This window comes from Haemorhous mexicanus, chromosome 14 (assembly GCF_027477595.1).
Source record: "Haemorhous mexicanus isolate bHaeMex1 chromosome 14, bHaeMex1.pri, whole genome shotgun sequence".
Lineage (NCBI taxonomy): Eukaryota > Metazoa > Chordata > Aves > Passeriformes > Fringillidae > Haemorhous > Haemorhous mexicanus.
In genome coordinates this window covers 1,564,879-1,584,814 of record NC_082354.1, presented here as the reverse complement: position 1 = coordinate 1,584,814, position 19,936 = coordinate 1,564,879, and the positions used below count along the sequence as shown (strand labels likewise).

The window sequence follows — 19,936 nt, the reverse complement described above, 5'->3', positions numbered from 1 at the left end:
GGATTGGGAAGTGCCTGAGGCTGTAGCTGGGGCAGTGTGTTGCTGTGCAGGGGACAGGGCTCAGGCTCCATTGCGGCACAAGGATGAAGGTGTTCATTGGGCCCAGAGGATGCTGCTGTGTATTTGTGCAGCGAGTGAAATAAAATAACACTGTAATTTTGTCATCAGCAGCACTTCTCTCCATCCTCCAGGTGCTGTGTGAATGTTAAGAGAGTGTTTAATTCATTTTAAGGTGGAGCAGGATTAAGAAGCCCGTTTTACAAATGAAGACACCACTCAAGAGAAGTTATTCACATCAGGGTGACACACTGGGAACCAAACAGATGGATTTTAATGAAAAATGAAGGGTAAAGGTCTGCCAAATGATGGACATATATTTTGGTACATGAAAGCTCAGAGCCCGGGTATCAGCTAAATCGTCAAAGCAGCTGAAGGTGGTGATGGAGCCTCATGACCATCAGTACAAATGGCAGCTGAATTCGTGGCTCTGATGGGCCTTGAGGAAACTCTGCAGGTAATTTTCCCACTGTTGTGGTGTTTAGCTTCCTTGAATCATGGAATGGTTTGGGTTGAAAGGGACCTTAAAAATTATCCAGTTTCATCTGTCCAGTTCCATCCAGTTCTTCCTGCTCTGCCCTGCAGCACCCTCAAACCACTTCCCCCATCGCTGCTGCCCAGACAGCTCAGCACTGGCCCCATCACTCAGGTAATTACTGACAGGCTGTGGTGGCAGAGGCACCTGTGCCCTGGCAGGGGCACAGTGGATTCTCTGCCACATGGCTGCCGAGCACAAGAGCAAAGGCAGCGGCTGCAGCACAGAGCCAGGCTCCACCCAAGCATCTGGCTGATCAAAGGAGCCCAGCAAAGCTCCTGTCAGCAAGGAGCCGTAATGAGGATTTTCACACAGCTTCTGCACAGAGAATCCCAGTGATGGACGTCAGACTGCTTGCCTGTGTAAATAAACAGAGACAAATTAGAGCCAGCGAGGCAGGAGAGCAAGGGCCATGTGGAGAGAAGGCACTTGGCTCAAAGCGGTGGGGAACAGGGAACAGAGAGGCTGTGGCTGAGGGAAGTTTTGAGGCTCAATTACTCACTGTAGCTGTGGAGGGCTGTGTGTGTCTTGGGGACCAGGCAGCCCCTGCTCTGTGTAGCCCTGGATCTGCTGTCTTGTGCAGAAGTACCCACGGGAGCCTTCCTGTGCCCCCCTCCCTGGGCAGGACTGGGACCCCACTGCCCTTTGTGACATGTGGTGATGGGGGCTCTACTGCAGCTCTGCGGGTCCCAGGGTCCCCTTGTCCCCCCCTGGCTCCTTGTGCCTTAATTTCTGCTGGTGTTTACTTTTAAAACTCCTGGGAGTGCTTGGCTCCTCGCATCCTGCACTGACCCAGTTCTTGCTCGTTGCCATGGAGAACTGGACCCAATTCCATTAACAGTCCCTGTGCTGCTCCTGCCTGACTCTGAAGCTTGGAGGATGGAGTGGTGCGCCTGGATGGGATATTCTCAGGAGAGGGCCAGGTGGGATTTGCAAGGGCTGATGAAGGGCTGGAGTCTCAAACTGCCTGCTCCAGGTGGGTCAGGACAGTTCCTGCAACTCAGGACAGGCTCCTGGAGATCAGGATAGTTCCTGAAACTCAAGATGGGTTCCTGAAGCTGAGAAGAATTCCTGAGACTCCCCCTGCAGCCATTTTTAGTCTGAGACACAAGCACTGATGTCCTCATCACCTCCCTCCTGCCTCTCTCCCTCCCTCCATTTCACGTCCTAAAGCCCAGAATTATTCAATGAAGGCTTCTGGTCTCATTCCAGGTGTTGTCTATCACTCCCCAGCCAGACCAAGAATATTAAGTAATGCTCAGTCTAATGATCAAGGACACTTGATCAGTTTTAGGCGGTGGTTATTCAGATGAGTATTTAAAATCTCAAGTTCCATTAAGGATTAATTTGGGCCAGCTCAGACTCTAACTCATTTGCCCTGCGCAGTCTATGAGCAGGTCAGTGCATAATTTTCTTTTCTGTCCATTTATTTAACTATTGGGTTTTTTTCCCCAGCCTGGAGTGAAATCACCAGTTAAAGAGATTTTCATTCCTGGATGGGAGAGCTGTAGCATGTATTCCCAGTAAGGATTACCCCAGCCCATTGTGAGCCATTGCTGCTGCAGACAGGACAGATGAGACATCTTGATGTCACTCGTTATATAAACAAAGTGATTTCTCTTATCTCTTCACTTTGCAGCTTCCCAGAGCAGGGGGGAAGCCTCAGGGCTCCCAGGCAGTGTGTTTTTAAGCTTTCTCAAGGGAGGGATTTTAAAAATTTCCTATTTCGTGAACTACAGAAGAAATTAAAAGTAAAAAAGAAATTAAAATCCAACACCAACCTTACAGTCAAAACCTGCCGTTAGCCTTCCCAAGCCCATGCCACACTCTGCTTTTTTCCCTCCTGGCTGACTTGTGGAATGCATTTCTGGTTTGATTTTCAGTATTTGTGATGCTGAAACCTCTTGTGTTTAAAGCACATTCCTCGAAAGCAGCAGCAAAGCTCATTCCATCATGTCAGAGCAGCCTTTTCCTTTCCATGAAACAACCTGCCACGTGAGTGATGGTTTTAAATTGGCTTTCACAACGAGGGATGCAGTTTCCTAGAAACCCGGGGTTTACAGGGAAAGGCACCAGACAAAGCAGGAAGAGAAAGGCAAGAGCTCCTTCCTACGCTCATGCTGGCACTGGCTGTGTCACTGGCTGTTTCGGGCAAAGAGGTGACCAGGGATGACATCCTTTAACCAGCTTCCCCTGGTTTCCAGGAGCTGTGCCAGAGAGCCCTGGGCCACCCCCAGCACTGGCGAGGGCTGGAGCAGTGTTTGGCACTGGCTGGAGGGAACGTGGGAGCAGTGCCACGCTGGGGGTGGCTCTCAGGGAGTTTTGGCCACAGCCAGAGGACACACAGGTGACACTGCCACGTTTCTTCCCTGGCACCACCTCAGTACAGGCTGATCCTTTACCATCTGCTCTTCCCTTGCCAGCACCTCCCAGTCATGTCCGTTCCTCAGGCTGGCACCAAGTGGGCTCTGAGCCAAGCCAGCCTGCGCAGCCCCAACAGGGATGAGCTCCCGTCTTTGCTGTCCCAATGCTCCTCATCCCTTTGGGCCTTGCCTTGGGCTGCTGTTTGTCCTGGAGATGGGTTTCTGGTTAATGAAACCTATGGATTTCAGGGATAATGAAGTGCTCCTATGGAAAGCCTCAAGGAAAACGCATCCTGCCCTCCCAGGACTCATTTCCCCACCTAATGCGGTCATTCTAGTGACAGTGAAGCAATCTCTGCAGCTTCCTGTCACTCCATCGGGGTGGAGGGAGGAGGGAGGGATGGGGCGAGTATGAGTCCCGGCATCCCCGGGACCCTGCTTTGCCAAGGCGTGCCCGTCCCAGCACCTCCCAGCCACGCCAGCTCTGCAGGCACCGGGCTAGCATCCATCCTGGTGATCCACAGCAACGCCCACGACCAGCCTGAGCCACCGAGGCAGGAATCCTGCCAGCAGCACGGGGGAGCAGCGTGTCAGACACATCCACAGAGAGTTCCTGCCTTTCTGGAAGCTCTGGATGCACTGAGCAGATGGTCCATGCTGTTGAGCTGTTGTGACAGCCAGGGTGAGCGCCCCCCCCCCCCCATGAAGCCCCGCAGGGTGCAGAGGCTCAGCCGGGACTGATGGGCTGCATTGGGCTGTTCTCACAGCACTTTGGGGTGGGCCGACTGCAGCACCAGCAGTGCCTCACCTCTCCACACCGAGCCTCTGCCGTTCAAGTGCCCATTTGTGGGGGAATGTTTCTTCTTTGCAAGGTTTTATTTTTCAATTTAAAAGAAAAGAAGGTTCCCACGCTGAAAGGAGAGGATCTGTGTGCCCTTATATCTGGGAATAGGCAGATTTTTGCTCCTGTTGTGTCCTTGCTGCTCACTGAGTACTCACTGGGCTCCGGGCAGGCTGGGTGGCAGGGCTCTGGGTCTCTCCTGCCACGGGGGCTGCTCACCAGGGTTGGGGCACCTCTGGCTCTTGGCAACCATGTCAGATCTGTTTGACTAGTGGCCAGAGCTCAGGAGCACCTGCAGATACCTGCCAGACCCCACACACTAGTCCCAGGGCATGCAGCAAAATGGGACAGGTTGGAGCAGAGGGATGGGACGGATGAAGGGGATGGGGTTGGGACAATCCCCTGACAAGCTGCAGTGCTCTGGGGCTACCCTGCCAGTCTCTGGACCAGGGAATGAAATGTCTGGAAATGGAGGCTGTGGGCCCTGGCCACTGCAGCTCCCCACTCCTCAGAGTGGGGCTCTGGGCAGTGGGATCTTTGTGGCAGAAGCAGGAGCACTAGCACCAGACCCAGCCATCACTGCTGTGTGTCACTGACAGCCCACAGCAAGGGCAGAGCTCTGACCAACACAAAAGCCACAGGTTTGTTCCTAGCAGAACCAGCAACTCATCCTCCAGGCAGGTTCCATGTGCTGGTTGTTTATTTTTAACAGGAAAAGCCTGGAGCAAAGGCATAAAGTAAGAAATACTTAATTCCACAGTGTTGGTTTGCACTGTATGTTTTCCACTTAAATATTTTAGGCACTTGTGCTCCAAAAACGGACTCTTTCTCCTGCAGGTTTGTGTGTCTGTGCTCCCTGACATGAGGCTGCCCCCGGTGCCCCTTCTTCAGCAGCTTCTGCCCAGTGGCACCATTGCAGCATGGGCTCTCCCCACTCCCCAGGCCAGTCCTGCCTGGGGGGCCCCGGGAGAGCCCAGGGATGTGCACCCAGGGCTGGGAGAGGGGAACTGCCAAGCTCCTCCCTGTTCATTGCCAGTCCCTGTGCAGGGCAGGGCTCTGTGCAGGGGGGGCTGTCACGGCCAGCACTCAGCCCCACACCAGCTTAACCCCAGCACCAGCTCCATCCCCACCATCTCCAGGGCACTGGTGGGGGAAGAGCACCTGGACATGGCTGGCACTCAGACATGTCCAGAACCCCTGCGGCCATCCAGGACTGGGAAAAGGGCAGACTGGCACACGCAGTGTCCTGGATAATGGGACATCATCCAGGGGCTGGCAGCAGGGTGCTCAATATTTATGTGTACAGATGTTTTTGGATGGAGCTTTAGCACCCCCTGTGCCTGGCCACCCCACAGGCTCTGCAGGCTGGGCTGAGCCCAGCACAAGGCAAGCTGCTGCTGGCTGGGACCACAAATCCCCTCTGCTCCTGTGCATGCACAGCCATAGGTTTTGCTAGGTTTGGGGAACCCTGTGATGGCCATCAAGAAGACCCCAGGACTGTCCTCACCTTATGGCCTCCTTCACACACAGACATACCCAGTAATGTATATATATTATATATTTTTTTATATATATATATCTATATATATATATACACATGTTAACAAAGAAGTTGCAAAAAAAAAAAAACAACAGAAAGGGAAAAACCCATCAGGAAGAACAGCCCTCCTCAAAGTAAAATGGAAGCAGGAATGTTACATGTGGAAGGGGAAGCTGAGGGGAGCCAGGAGTCCACACATCCCGAACTTGAATACTGGCGTCACCAGGAGCAGAGGAACCAGCAGCAGCACTCTGGCCCCCCTCCATGTCCTCAGCAGGGATGAGGGATGGGGCTGCTGCTCTCCAAATCATGGTGACAATTGGGTGGGCTCTGCTTTCAGTACCACAAGAGGACAATGTGGGTGACTGGGAAAGGCCCCCAGCCCCTGCTCGGGGTGTGGGGCTCCTCCAGTCCCCATCTGGCCGGGTATGAGACACGTGTGGGGGCCAGGGGGTCCCACAATTAGTGCAATTTCATCAGGTGCAAATGTCACATTAAAGGCTCATGGTCTCTGAGCTGAGGATGCTGAATGCTCCCTGAGCCCATCCCAGCAGTACTGGTGCTGTCCATGGCATTGCCAGGGCCACATCCACCTGCAGTGCCTGGCATCCCTCTGGGGTGGCACAGGGTAAGCAGCCCCATGGGACCGGCACTGTGAAAGGGACTTCCATGAGACCTTCCCATGGAAAACATCCAACTTAAAAGGGGAATAATTTAACCTCCCAAAGTGAAAAGGGGCCATGAACCAGGCTGTGGGGATGGCAGGCGTGCCCCTGCTGCACCCTCCCTGAGCTCCTCCGCTCCGGGGCTGGGAGAAACAAACAGAGCTGCTCCTCTGCTCAGGAAGAGTCAGAAGGAGGGGTGAATCCCCTATGCCTGCCCTGCCAGGCACCATGGGGAAGCAGCCTGGATCAGAGGGAAAGCCCTCTCAGCTTGGCATGGCCCACAGCAGATCCTTCCCCAAGGTGCTGCCCACCTCCCTTTTCCAAAAACCACAGTCTAGACACACAGAGAGATGGCATGCTGGGAACATTCTCCCCCTGGGCAAAGCTGTGACCACCAGACTCACCAACATGCATCCCCTTGGCCAGGTCACTGGGAGGGGTCACCAGATGAATTCTGAACCGGCTCCAGATGAATTCAACCTTTCTCTGGCACAGCCCCATAGGATGTGCCCCAAGAGCCCTGTCCAAGCCAGCCACTCACTCCCAGAGCCTGGGCTTTAGAATCACAGGATAGGTTGAGTTGGAAGGGGCCCATCAGAATCATTGAGTTGGACTCCTGGCCCTGCACAGGACACCCCAACAATCCCACCCTGTGTTTGGGAGCATTGTTCAAATGCCCCTTGACCTCTGGCAGCCTCAGGAGCATGACTATTCCCTGGGGAGCCTGTGCAGTGCCTGACCACCCCCTGCGAGAAAAACCTTTTTCAGACATCCAACCTAATCCTCCCCCGACTGTTTCCTTCAGTCCTGTCACTGGTCACAAGAATGAAGAGATGGGTACCTGCCCTTCCACTCCCCCTTGGGAGGAGCTGAAGATGACAAAGAGGTTTCCCCTCTCTTCTTCTCCAGCTGAGCAAACCAAGTGACCTCAGCCACTCCTCACAAGACCCCTCCAGACCCTTCTCCATCCTCACAGCCCTTCTTTGTTCACTCTCTAATAGCTTCATGCCTTTTTTATATTGTGGTGTGCAAAACTGCCCTCAGGGCTCAAGGTGAGGCTGCCTCAGCTCAGAGCAGAGCATGACAATCCCCTCCCTGGTCCAGCTGGCTTGATGCCCCCAGAACAGGGATTTCCCTCCTGCCTGACTGAGATCCAAATTGGCCATGGACCAGATACCCCAGGGCCCTTCCACAGCTGCTCCACACCCTCTTTCCCCAGTTCATACACCTCATCCCAGGTGCAGAATCTACCACCTTGCCTTGTTAAACTTCACATGGTTGGTGGTTCCCCATCTGTCGAATTTGTCTGGGTCTCTCTGCAGGGCCTCTCTGCCCTTGAGAGAGTTGACAGCTCCTCCCAGCTTAGTGCTGCCAGCAAATTGACTTAGTATCCCTTCCAGTCCTGCATCCAGGTTGTTAATGAAGATGTCGAAGAGCACAAGGCCAAGGATGGAGCCCTTCAGAAACCCAAAAGTGACTAGTGCCAGCCTGATGTCACCCTTTTGCCTGACCCATGAGCCAGTTACTCACCCACCCCATGATGTGTTTATCCAGCTGCAGGCTGGACATTTTGCCCAGAAGGATCCTGTGAGAGACTGCTAAAGCCTGCTAAAGTCCAAAAAGATTCCATCTCATGGCTACCCTGAATCAATCAGGTGGGTTTCCCTGTTGTAGAAGAAAATACAAGCAGGGGTAGTTCCCTATCAGCAAGCTCCACAGGGAGAGGCTGGCAGAGCTGGGTGGTCCCAGCTCAGTGGTCCCCACTTCCACCGAGGTACCACATCTAGAGAAGGAAAAGGGGTTTCAAATATCACAGAGCAAAGCCCAAGCACCAGCTGCCTCGGGCCACCATAATGCCTGAAATTTTTGCCCTCACAATGTCCCAGCCACTCACATGCCCACTGGCCCCAAACTGTGCCACAGACCCCCATGGTGGCAACCACAGGATTGGCAGGGCAATTGGCAAGGGATTGTGCACCAGCCCAGCTCCTCTTGGCCTCTTAAATAAATCTGGAGACTGGAGCTTGCACAGGGGACTTGATGCTTGTGGTTACTGGGAGTACTGGAGACAGCCAAATGAGCTCCCAGTAACCAGGGTCTCCGAGCCTCTGGGACAGACTCAGTCCTCTGCCATTGAATAAACAGGATGGCTGCACACTCACACCACCACAGAATCATGGAATAGTTTGGGCTGGAAGGGATCTTTAAAGTGCACCCAGTCCAATCCTCTGGCATGGTGGAGAACAAACCGGAAGTCAAGATTCAGTGTCATTAATTGAGGTTTTGGGTCACAGAGCATGGAGGTAGTCTTTGAGCAGGACTCTACTGTGGGCTTAGAGCAGGAAGATGAGTTTTTGCTGCTAGGATGCCAGACAGGACACTAATGGAGACCTATGTGGAGCAGGGCACTGTTGGCCAGACCCTGCGTTGGGAAGGACCAGCTGCCAAACCTCTGTGCCAGGGGCCAAAGCTTCTCAAGGATGCAGGCCTCCCTGGTTACTGGGATGCTCTCAAAGGAGGAGATGGTGGGCTGGGGGTAAATGGCTCTCCACTGCAGGACCCTGAAAATTATCAGGAGCATGCCATCTGTAGAATGGACGGCCACCGGGAACACCCTCAATGCCATTTTCACTCCCACAGAGCACCACCCTCCCTCCACAGCACCACCACCCACCACACAACCACTGCCAGTGCCCACCGAGCCCAAGGGCTCCAAGCTTTATCCATCCCACCAGGGAAGCAACTGAGCCTCAGCCACACGGAAAGTCCTCCCTGGAAAGTGCTGCTCAGTGCTCTGGGTCCCTACACCACCTGTCAGCTGGCTCCAGAGCCCATCCCTCCTGTCCCAACCTGCGCCTCGTGGTACGCGCAAGCCATTCCCTGACCACCATGGCACCTCAGGTCACCCTGAAACCTGCCCTGGCCTTTCCAGCCCCCCAAAGGAAGACAGAACCATCCAGGTGACAATCTTCTTGGGGAGAGATGGGAGCAACCACCAAAGAGCTGCTCCAGCCACTCTCGCACACCCTGGAGCTCACCAACAGCAGTTCATTTCCAGCTGTGGTTCGAGGTTCTTCCACTTTTTCCATTAAAGTAAGATGGAGCTGGGTGTGGATGGTGCTCAACTGCTCAGGTGCCACAGTGGCTCTCTGGCATGGCTGCCAGTGGGCAGCTCTGGCCACCTGCACCCATCGGCATGGCCAGGCCTGGGCAGCCTAGTGACAGGCTTTCATTCCTGACACGTATGGGGACTCCTGGGGCCGGCAGTTACATTCCTGCTGCTCAGGGTAATCGATGAAATCTGGGGCAGGCAGCCCCGAGAGGATCATCAGGGATTTGTTCCAGATGGTGAAGGTGGGACACACTGGCAGGATGAAGGAGACTTCGAAGGTGTGGAGGTGGAGAGAGCTGGCCGGGTCATAGAAGGAGAGCGCGTTGTTGTCGTAGTCCAGGAGGACACCGAGGCGCTTCATCTGCGGGTGCACCTCCACCAGCATCTCCTTGTTGTTGTGCCGCACCACGAAGTTGTTGTTGCAGCGGGAGAAGACCCAAGAAGAGGAGTTCTTCCCAATCCACTCATTTTTGGGGGCTGACTTGTAAGCCACGCCGATGGCATACCTGCAGGAGAGAAGAAGCTGTGCTCAGCATCCTCCAGCCTCGGCTCAGCACCAAGCCCAGCCCTTATGGCTACAGCACCCTGTGCTTTCAGAGCCCATCTGCTGTAAAAGGGCACAGGGTGGGCATCTCTGGCAGAGGCCGGACTGGGAAAGCATCCCCCCTCACACAGGTGGTGCCTTACCAGGTGGAGGATCCCACCACAACCTCCCAGTAGTGGCAGCCGCTGTCAATGAAGACATTGCCGGCCGCGCCGTAGCAGCCTGTCCCGCTGAACCGCTCTGGTGTGTGGCTCTTCTTCAAGGAGCTCTCGTCCTTTTCCATCTGCAGCCCGTCATTGGAGATCTTCAGCTTCTTGTGAGCCATCTTGGGGTCCAGCTTGAATGGCTGACCTGTGGAGAGGAGACACAAGGATTTGTGTTATCATCATGGTGCAGGAAAGGGGCTTCTTCAAATCCTGTGTTCTCAGCTTTGCATAATTTAATGGTGGTTTGCTTGGGTGTTTTCCCCAAAAACAGAACAGATCTGGGTGATGTCCCAGAGCTTCAACCAGACTCCTTCTTTGTTCATGATTTCCCTCTAAAAGTCCTCAGTCTATCCCTGGATTTGCAAACAAAACCCCAAGATGCTACAAAGAAGCAAATTTGAGTTCAGGTGGGTTTTGTTGCTGTGGTTTCATGCGAGATGCAGTAAAGTGCACACAGGTACTGGAGAGCATTTCCATAGGGGTTCACCCGCTTCAGGACAAAGCAAATGACAGCTGCAGAGAACACCCCAAGTTCTACCAATACCTTCAGACTCATGTTTTGGTACCCAGCTCGGGGCATGACTAGCTGCATCCTCCTTCACGCTCTCATTTTTGGCTGCAGACACAGAGTCCTAGCAAGAAGAAACGACACCACCACGTCAATGGGGTCCTGAGCCTGGGCTGGGGACCCCCAGAACAGCCAGAAAACCCTGGAAAGCCAGGAAAAATACAAGGAGAACACCAGGACACCTGGGAATGTCTGCAAAGAGCCGCAACATCAGTCACCATTGCAGCTGCAGAGCAGAGCTCATCTGTGCTGTGCTCTGTAACCTGATGGTAGCTCGTGCTGGTTTTCCTTGGAGTCCAATTTGCTGAATAATTGAGTTGAGAAGCCTGAAAGTAAAACTGCAAATTGGGAGTGACCTGCCCCCTCCTTCTTCTGGCTGCTCTGATTTTTCTGCTGTATCTTTTCCTGGCAGTAATGCAAAGAGACAAGCTCTGAGGAAGTGACGTATAAAAATACTTGGCTCCATCAGGACAGAGACACTCACAGCTCTGTTTCTGAAGGCAACCCCTTGCTAAGGTCAGTGTGAAGAAGTGGAGCCTAGCCCTTATCACTGGTTTGTGCTGGCATGTCCTGGAGCAAGTGCTTGAGCTGCATGCACAGGCAGTGAGTGTGATGGGCAGGCTCGGAGGGGTTGGAGGGTATTTCAGACAACACAGCCAGGCACCTGCCACCCTTCCCAAAATATCACTGTGGCACTGGGAAAAAATATAGACTTCACAGAGGTCAAAACAGTCCCAACTTAAACCCCCCTAGCATGGGAGCTGCCAAAGGAAGGGGGCTTCTGACTGTAGGCTTCACTCCCTGCTCCCCCACCACCAGCAGCCTCTGTGCCTCCCAGTCACTGCTCTCCAGCCCTCCAGCCCAGCCCTGCAGAGGCTTGCAATGATTTCTCTCATCACTGATGATTCCTCTCATCATTAACGTTTCCTCTCATCATTAACGTGTAGCTCCGGGGCTGGTCGCTCAGATTACCTTTATCCCACAAATTCAGCTTGCTGGGATATTCCTGACAGCCTTTTGCTGGTCATCCCTGCAGGAGGCTCGGGAGCTGTGGGGAAGCAGCTGCCTTCAGGGCTGGACACAGCTGGCTGCACCCCTAGAGCATTTATCAGCTGGATTAGCCCTCCCTTCCCAGCAGAGCCAGAGTGAGCAGAGCAGAGGAAATTCTGTCTGGCACTGGGTGTGAGGGAGCAAAGAGGAAGCAGCCAGGAACATGGGCAAGGTCAGTGGAATGCGGGGATGGAGCCAGGCAGAGGGAGGTGTGTGCTGGAGCTCCATCCCCACCCTGCAGGACCCCAGACACCCACCCTGCTCCCCTGGACCTCACGGGGCTCCTGCACCCACCACAGTGAGCAGCAGCTTGGGACGCTCCTGTCACCCACCCAGAGGGACAGCGAGGACAGGCTGCCTGCTGCTTTACATAACAGCTATGGAAACAACTGGAATGAGATCCCCAGGAGCAAGAGACGACATCCAACACTCAGCCAAATCCAGGAGCAGCAGCCCAGCCCAGTGGGGGTCAGTGCAGGGGTGCCACTGGTGCCCTGCAGCACAGCAGCTGCTCTGTGCCCCACTCCTCTGGCTGCAGGGCCACAGGGACGGGGCAGGGCAGAGAGGGTGGACTGCTGGCAACTGCATTTAGCTGAAAATGTGTGGAAAGAAGGGATAGATATGAACTCTGCATCTAAGGATGCTGCAGGCACTCATCACGTTCTGCCCAGAGAGCAACGAGAGCCGCAGGGACACAGGAACACAAAGGCAACCCTTCCTGCATTCTGTCCCTCCTCTCTGCCTGCAGTGGCAGTGTCCCTATGCCCACCAGCCATCCAAGATGCCACATGTGGGGCACAAGACACCCAGAGAGTGCAGCTGTCAGCACCATCCTGTCCTTCCTGAAGAAATCACCTTCAGCAAAGAGAGAAACAAAGATGCAGCACTGTACTGCTGAGTCATCAAGTCATAGGAAAGCCATAAATCCATCTAAATTTTCAGATTCCCTGTTGGGAAGTTTTTGCAGGGATCATCCTGCCCTTAAAAACACCTGCACTAACATGATTCAGTCAGTAATACTGACCTTGCAGCTCACTGCTCAGGCATCAAACCCACTCCTGACATCTCACATGAGATGTGGATGAAGCCATCCTGTAGCACACTAAGGTCTTGCCAAAATATGCAGAAATCAGGAAAAGCCAGAATTGCAAGGGAAAATAAGGCCAGGATGCAATGGCCAAGGCAAAGGCTGTAAAACCCATTTCCCTGCACTTTATTTATGGCCAGAGCTAGGCCTGTCCCTGCATTCCAGCACTTTCAGCTACTTTTGGACGCTTGCTCCTAAATAAGTCCTGCTTAGACCCAGCTTCAGCAGAAGATGGTCTCTCTGTCACTAAACCAAACCTGTCCTCCCAAGCTTCTCTGTTCAGGAATGCAGATTTAGTGCCAGCACTGACAGTGCTGATGCTGCGGAAATTGATGTGTCCTGACACTGACCTTCTGGCCATGGAGAGATCTCTCCAGACATCCCTTCAGGAACAGAAAAGGCTGTGAAATATGTTAATGGGCTATTTCTGTGTTGAGCTGCTGACACTTATACCAAGGTTACAGCAGTGGGAAAGCGTGGGTGTGATATCCTCTGGATATTGCTCACTGCAAAAGGAGAAGCCCTGGTCCCAAATACCAGCAGGAGGAAAAGCCAGTGGGGGCATGCTGGGGCTGCAGTACAGGGTAGCAGCACCACTGGACACCCAAAGGAGGCCTTGATCCCCGAGCCTGGCCACAGAAGGAAATAAATCAATATATATTGTATCCATACATATGGCTAAATTTTTCAGGAATTCAGAAATTTCCACAAACACAGATGGCAAAGGAACACCAAACTGGTGACAGAGAGGGATGTGCCCATCAATGCCACATGCCTCTCCTGCCCAACACCTGAGTGGGAAGTGAGGTCCTTGTGGAAGGGGCTTTAGCACAGCCATAATCACACATAACCTGTGCAGTGGCTCAGGTGGGGCTGCTCCAGGTTTTAAACATGCAAGAAGCTGCTGCAGACACATCCTTGCAGCAAGAGGGGCACAACACCTGACTGGACTCTGATTGAACCCAGTCCACCCCCAGGCAGGAGCCCTCAGAGCTGTGCCAGCAGCTCTGGTGACTGGCACTGGGCTACAATCACAGAGAGCAGACCAGACCCTGTCCTACGGGAGCTGCCACCACCCGCCCTTGCTCCCAGCTTCCCAAGCCACCCATTCCTCACTCCCAGAGTGAGCACCATTCAAAGCCAGAGAAGCACTGAGAAACAGCAGCTGCAGGAGGGATAAATTTTTAATGAACAGGCAGATCGGGTTGGAGCTTGCTCTTCAGCAGCTCCCTTAGCCCCACTGCCACAATGTTGTTTTATTCAGTTTAATGTCGCGCAAAGAAAAGGAGGAGGTAGAGGTAATAAATCATCATGAAAGCCTTGCTCAGGCAGAAGCAACTGTTGGGAGAGGGACAGATGGGAGGGCTGTGCTCACCAGGACCACAGAGACAGGCAAGCACTGGGAAGGCATGAGCACAGGGCAGGCAGCCTGGACAGAAAACTTCTTCCTCCCCCAGCATCTCTCACTGTCTCTCCCGTGTCATCCTTCAGGCCATGGGTGCCGCTGCTTCTGCTGTCTTTGCTGTCTTTCAATGGAAAAAGGCTTCCTACCACAAACCCTGGAGCTCTGTCTGTTCCAGGACAGACAGGTCTAGCTCCACTGCTGTCAGAGCTCAGCTCTCCCTAAACACATTTAACCTTCCTTGGCATCCCCAGGACACTGGAAATAAAAATCTGCTTTGTGCGTGGCCGCAAAGCCCCATCCACCACCATGGAGACACTTTTCAATCTTACGGCTTTCCAAACCACAACCCTCTGCAAGCTAAAGCCACACCCAAGAACACAGTTGCTCTGTGACTCCTTGCATCAGCCCCAAAAAGCCCAGGGATGTAATGCCACCAGAGGAATGGACCATCATGACCTAAGACCCCAGGGATGGGTGCTGACCAGAGCAGAGGGCTGATGGGAGCCCCTGGCACCACATGGGGTATCAGGAGACCATCCCTGAGGTAGGGAAGGAACAGAGGCACCAAGGGAGATGGGCACTCCAGTGATTTAACAGCACAGTGTTTCCACCCCACTGCCAGCCACTGCCCGCTCACTGGGAGCACCCAGCCATACCCCAGGCACCCCGGTGCCCTGGAAACTCTGCTCCCCCATTTGGCACGGCCAGCTGAGTGCCTGGGCACCTACTGTTGGTCTTGAGGCGGGCAGGCTCACTGTTCCTGCTGCCTGCCTGGTTGATAGCCTTCACCAGGAAGATATAGCGGGTGCCACTCTGCAGCCCATGCACTGTGTAGTGGTTCTGCTTGATGTTGGGGACGATCATCCAGCTGTCCATGGAGTTGTAGAGACCTGCAGTGCAGGAGAGGGGCAGAGATTTATTCCCAGGGAAAGACAGAATACAAAGCTTTTGTGCTGCAAATGCTCATGACCATATGTCCCTCAGAAGGATTTACCACCTGCCTGGGAGTTCAGAGTGGCAGGGAAATTTCCAGAGATGACAAATCCCAGCAACACAGAATCTCTTCCATTATCACACAAAGGCAATGTTGGTAAGGCAGGACCAGGGCTGCAGTGCTGGCATCTTGGGATGCTGCCATAGGAAGTGATGGGGAAAGGGTGCAGAGAACAGCAAATGCAGCCAGCAGCACCTTCCAGCCAGGACAGCTGGCAGAGGAAGCTGTTGGTGCTTGGGAGGGGGTGATGGCCACCATCCTCCCACCACCACCCCACCGTCACTCTGTCCCATGTCTCCGCTCCCACAGGACAGCCTCCCTCCTGCTCAAGGGCTCCAGTATGCAATTCCAGCAGCAGAAAGGGATGCATTTGCACCCAAATCGATGTGTTTGCAACTGAATCTTGCTCCTGCCCAGTCCACAGTGCTCCAGTGTGGGAAGTAATAATCCATGGCTAAGGGAGGCTGATGCTTGCCTCCCTGAATACACTGGTCTGCAGAACAGTTAAAAAAAAAATGAGCTCCCAGTGAAGGGATCCAGACACTTGGAAGCCATTCAGCAGGCTGAACTCTTTCTGGAAATGGGAAGGAATGAAGAATCCAAGACTATGGAGGCGCCAAACTGCTGCAGTGATTTGCAGTGTCAGATCTACAGGGCCAGGCATGTGTGGAAATGTAGTGCTGTACCTCAGGTGGGGTGACACAGCGCTCCAGGAAAGGGGATAAGCCTTACTTAGTGCCACAGGCTGCTCCTGCCATCGGCATGACTGGGATGAGGACCACCTCCAGCTGGCACGAGCACCTGAGTAGCTGAACTGGGGGACAAAAATGCTCTGGGGCTCAGGGGAAACCAGGACAGCTATCACAGCATAGGGGTAGGGCTTTGAGGCAAAAGGAATAAGGAAGTGTGGAAGAAGTAGCTGGAGGCTTCCTAGAGCTGGTGAGAGGTGAAGAGTGCATTGTGAATTTGGGGTGACTGGAGAGGGGGTTTCAACATGTGCAGGGCTGGGAGGCAGGAGCTGGGAATGCTCCACACCTTTTTTGCAATGGCTTCCAATTCATTTATCTTCAGTGGCTGGCTCAGCTACAGGACAAGGGCAGGTTGCAGTCCCTGTCATCCTGAATTTGGTTTGGGATACACATGGGAATGGCCGAGGGGCACAGAGGAGTGTAATGTCAAGTAGAAAATAAAACAGATGTGATCCTGATTGCAGCCTGCACATGGAGCTGCTCCCATTGGAGTGCACAGCTTCCAGCCTGGCCCGCTCGGTGTCACCTTCCTGCAGGAAGGACCAGCTGGGCATGCTCCATCAGGAAGAACAAGGTGGCTAAGAGATGACAACGAGAAGGACTTGACCTTCCAAGTAGGTTTCTTTTGCAAAACAACCTCAAAGAGCTTGGCCTCGAAGACTAAGCTCCTCGCCCCTACCCTGGCCAAAGCTTTAAAAAATTCCTTTTATTGTAGCATTCGTCATCCACAAAAATGTCTGGCTCTTGCCAAACTCTTGGCTTTGATAGAAGCGTGAAGGGGATGGGTTCCACAGGCCAACTCTGCACACCTTGGAAAGGTATTTCCTTTCCTGGTCAGGCTCCCAAGCCCTGCTCAGTGTTCCAGTGTCTCTTCATGAGTTCAGCCAGGGCTCACACGGTCCCATGACCCAAACTGTGCTATTGCAAGGGACAGTAAGTTATTAATTTTCTTCTCAGGGATTTAACTGATGTTTTCTTCACTTGTCCTACAAAGAGCAACCTGGAGGTTGCTGGCTGGCCAAGGAGGACACTTCTGACATGTGACCCTCGGGGCTCTCCTCCAGCACTGCCCTCACTGTTCCTCACCCTCATGGTCTCCACAACTCCTCCTTTCCCAATGCCTGTGCCAGACCCCAGAGGTGGGCAGGTGGCTCATTCCCAAGTCCCTCGGCGTATGGGACTCCAAGCCACATGTGTCCAAGTGGGAAAAGGTGAGAGTAGGTCCTTCCCTGGCATTGTCCCAGGGCAAGGGCACAAGCTGCAGCAGGGGAAAGCCTGAGTGGAAAATGGCAAAATCCTCCTAGCTGTGGGTGAGGAAGCACTGCATGCTCCATCCCTGAACAGTCCTTCTTCCTCAAGGAGCAAGCCCTGAGCAACCTGTGAGCCCAAACTGTACAGAGCTAGCACAGGGACCTTCAGACATTCCTCTGTACCAAAACCATGTGGTGACACCAGCAAGTCCCCATCCTGTCCACAGCTGGAAGTGCAGGGGACATGGAGCTGGTGGCCATCCAAGAGCAGAGACAGAGAGGTGGCTGAGCTCTCCAGGCTTCCAGAGGACAAAGTGCTGGAGACAATGTGCTCTAGCTGGAAAGGAGAGGAGAATCAAGCAGGGCAGGTCTGGCTGCGGCAGCACCGGCACCCGACAGCCACCATGGAAAGGAAATGCATCATCTTGTTTTCCAAAACAAGGACAAAGGCTGGGCCAGGGCTGGGCAGGTGAGATCCAGCTTGGAAAGTCACAGGGAACTTTCTCTGTCAGCTTCCTGCACATCTCAGAGTGCACTGAACAGCCTTTCGGAGGCGTGACACCGTGCTGCCCCTGCCAACGTCCTTTCAGCCAGCGGGATAGACTGATGGCAGCCCAAACACCCTCTCTGAGGCACGTTGTCAGCACTTCTCACAATGGCAAGTGCTGCTAGGAAAACCAGGAATAAAACCTTCTCACAAGCCACAGACCATCAGTGCTTCTGTCCTCAGTCCTCAAATCAAATCCCATCCTGTGAGACAAATCTGTGGCGCTGTGAAAAAACAACTAGGTATGGCAGTAATTTTCATGAAAAAATACCTGGAAATATGCCTCAGAGCAGTTCCAGAGGGTTTATAAACCACCTTAGTTATCAGCCATGGAGCAGCCAGCGCTGCCCTGCGTATGATCCCAGGTATCCACGGACCTGGGAGCTGTGAGATGGATGGGAGCCTCCAATGTTCCTGATGCTTCACCAGGCTGGGGCTGATGACACCAAGCGCAGACCAGAGCACCTCAGGGATGGCCCTCCCAACATGGGGAGGTGTCCATTGCTCTGATCCACTAGCCCTTGGTAGATCCTTTGCTGCTGTTTCCTCCACAAATACCCAGCCTTTAAAACCACCAATGAACCTGAGAACCTTTTCCTTACAGAATCCCAGAATGCTTTGGGTTGGAAGGGACCTAAAAGCTCATCCAGTGATACCCCCTGCCATGGGCAGGGACACCCTCAACTATCCCAAGTTGCTCCAACCTGGCCTCGGATCTTCCAAGGATGGAGCAGCTGGAGATTGTCTGGGCAACATGGGACTCCTTGCTGAAGGGGATTGTGGTGACTTACTGATGAAGTTGGCCTGGCCAGTGAAGATGGTGTACTGGAGCTCATAGGAGCTGACGCTGAACTCGTCCTCTGACATCCAGTGCACGGTGATGGTGTCGTGGGAGGCTGTGCAGAGCTCCTCACGGACTGACGGGGGGTTCGGTGCTGTGAGGTGGCACAGACCACAGACTTTGGTCAGTTTGGGCTTTCCCTCCTTAAAAACCCAGGCCTTTTCTACTCATGTTAGGACTCAGATGGGCCTGCAGCAGGAGTAGTCTCTCAACACCAAAACCTCTCTCATTTAATCTGTCATTGTGTTTCCCACTGAACTAAACCTTTTAGTTTAACAAGGCACCCAGAGGTCAGAGCACAGGGTTTTCACTGCTGCTCCATCAGGTCTGACACCCCCACCCTGAAACAGGTTGAGAACCCACTTCCAAATCCACTTATTTCCCTGCCCTGCTTGTGGAGTAAGTATTTCATCCCATAATTGATCTGGACATGCTTGCGCTAATCTTTCACTGAAAGCTGATCTGCTTCATGATAATAAAATCGGATTCAGGTGAGTGAAGATGTCCTTGCCTCCCTGGAGCTCTCATCCCTCAGTGCTCCAGCACAGGCTGATCCAGCAGCCATTGCTGCTCCCACACCACCTAGGGTGGTCAGCAGTCAGTCTGTGCTGGGGCATCAGGGCAGCCCTGAGGGGCCCACTGAGGTCCTGCCCAGAGGGGTTCATAACTTAGAAGCAAGTGACTCAGAAAAAGGGCAGGAAAAGGGAAATGTTAAAGCACAGAGTGCCTTAGAAGTATAATAATTAGTTAATTCACCATTCCTCCCCTGTAATCCTTATAGACCCTCATATAATACTTATCCCTCTTGCATCCTTATGGACATCAGCCTCCCCCACCAGCTCATGGAGACCATAATTTTCAAGTTTTCTGGTCTTTTCCATGGGTCCTCCAGGAACAGCAGGGTGAAACAGGAGGATGGGGACATGTCACTGTCCTGGGGACAGCACAGGCCCTGCTCTGCCACAGATGACCTGGTGCTTGTTACTGGTTGAGTCCTAAAATAGGTCTGCTAGCCCTTGGTGGAGTACAGGGCAGGGGACTGAGGGGAAGATACAGAGTGGAGCACACCTGAGCACTCACCTGTTAGATAATCCAGCCCCTCCAGCAACTTCTTCTCTCTGGAAAAATCTAAAGCAAAGTTTTCAAAGGCATCATTAAAATTGATATCTGGTATCAGGACTTGAGAGGATGCAGTTGCCATGGCGACCCTGGAAGGAAAGAAGGGACCATCAGTATGCAACGGGGTGCACGAGGGAGGCACAGGGATGGGGACAGCCTCACTGTGCCTCACCTGCTATCAGGAAAACAGCTTGCACCTACAGACCACTGCCCCCACCCAGGAGGGTGGCCTAGCCGGGGGACAGATTCCCTGAGAGTGGGGGAGCCTCCACCCCTGGGATTTACAGCTTTGACTGGCCCCTGAACTCCCTTTGGACTGGCATTTCCACCACTTTCCTACCCCAGGGAAGGGGGCTTGCTTCCAGAGAATTGATAGGACCTGCCATGCAGCCCCTGTCCTGTGAGGGATGGGAATGTGACCTCGGGGTTTTTTTGAGGACAGCACAGTGGGAGGCTGCAGGGA

At 53.5% G+C, this 19,936-nt stretch overlaps 1 protein-coding gene across 2 annotated transcripts in view; it reads right to left on the bottom strand.

Moving 5' to 3' along the window:
* Nucleotides 1-286: 286 nt before the first annotated feature.
* The window catches only part of MID2 (midline 2), a 67,102-nt gene continuing 47,452 nt past the window's right edge, over nt 287-19,936 (bottom strand). For both annotated transcript variants that reach the window (XM_059859329.1, XM_059859330.1), the window contains exons 6-10: nt 19,435-19,562; nt 18,305-18,448; nt 14,702-14,863; nt 9,801-10,008; nt 287-9,619 (exon numbers count right to left, since the gene is read on the bottom strand). In XM_059859329.1, coding sequence (XP_059715312.1) covers nt 9,217-9,619; nt 9,801-10,008; nt 14,702-14,863; nt 18,305-18,448; nt 19,435-19,562 — 1,045 coding nt within the window. In that variant the 3' untranslated portion in view covers nt 287-9,216. The remainder of the gene's footprint in view (nt 9,620-9,800; nt 10,009-14,701; nt 14,864-18,304; nt 18,449-19,434; nt 19,563-19,936) is intronic.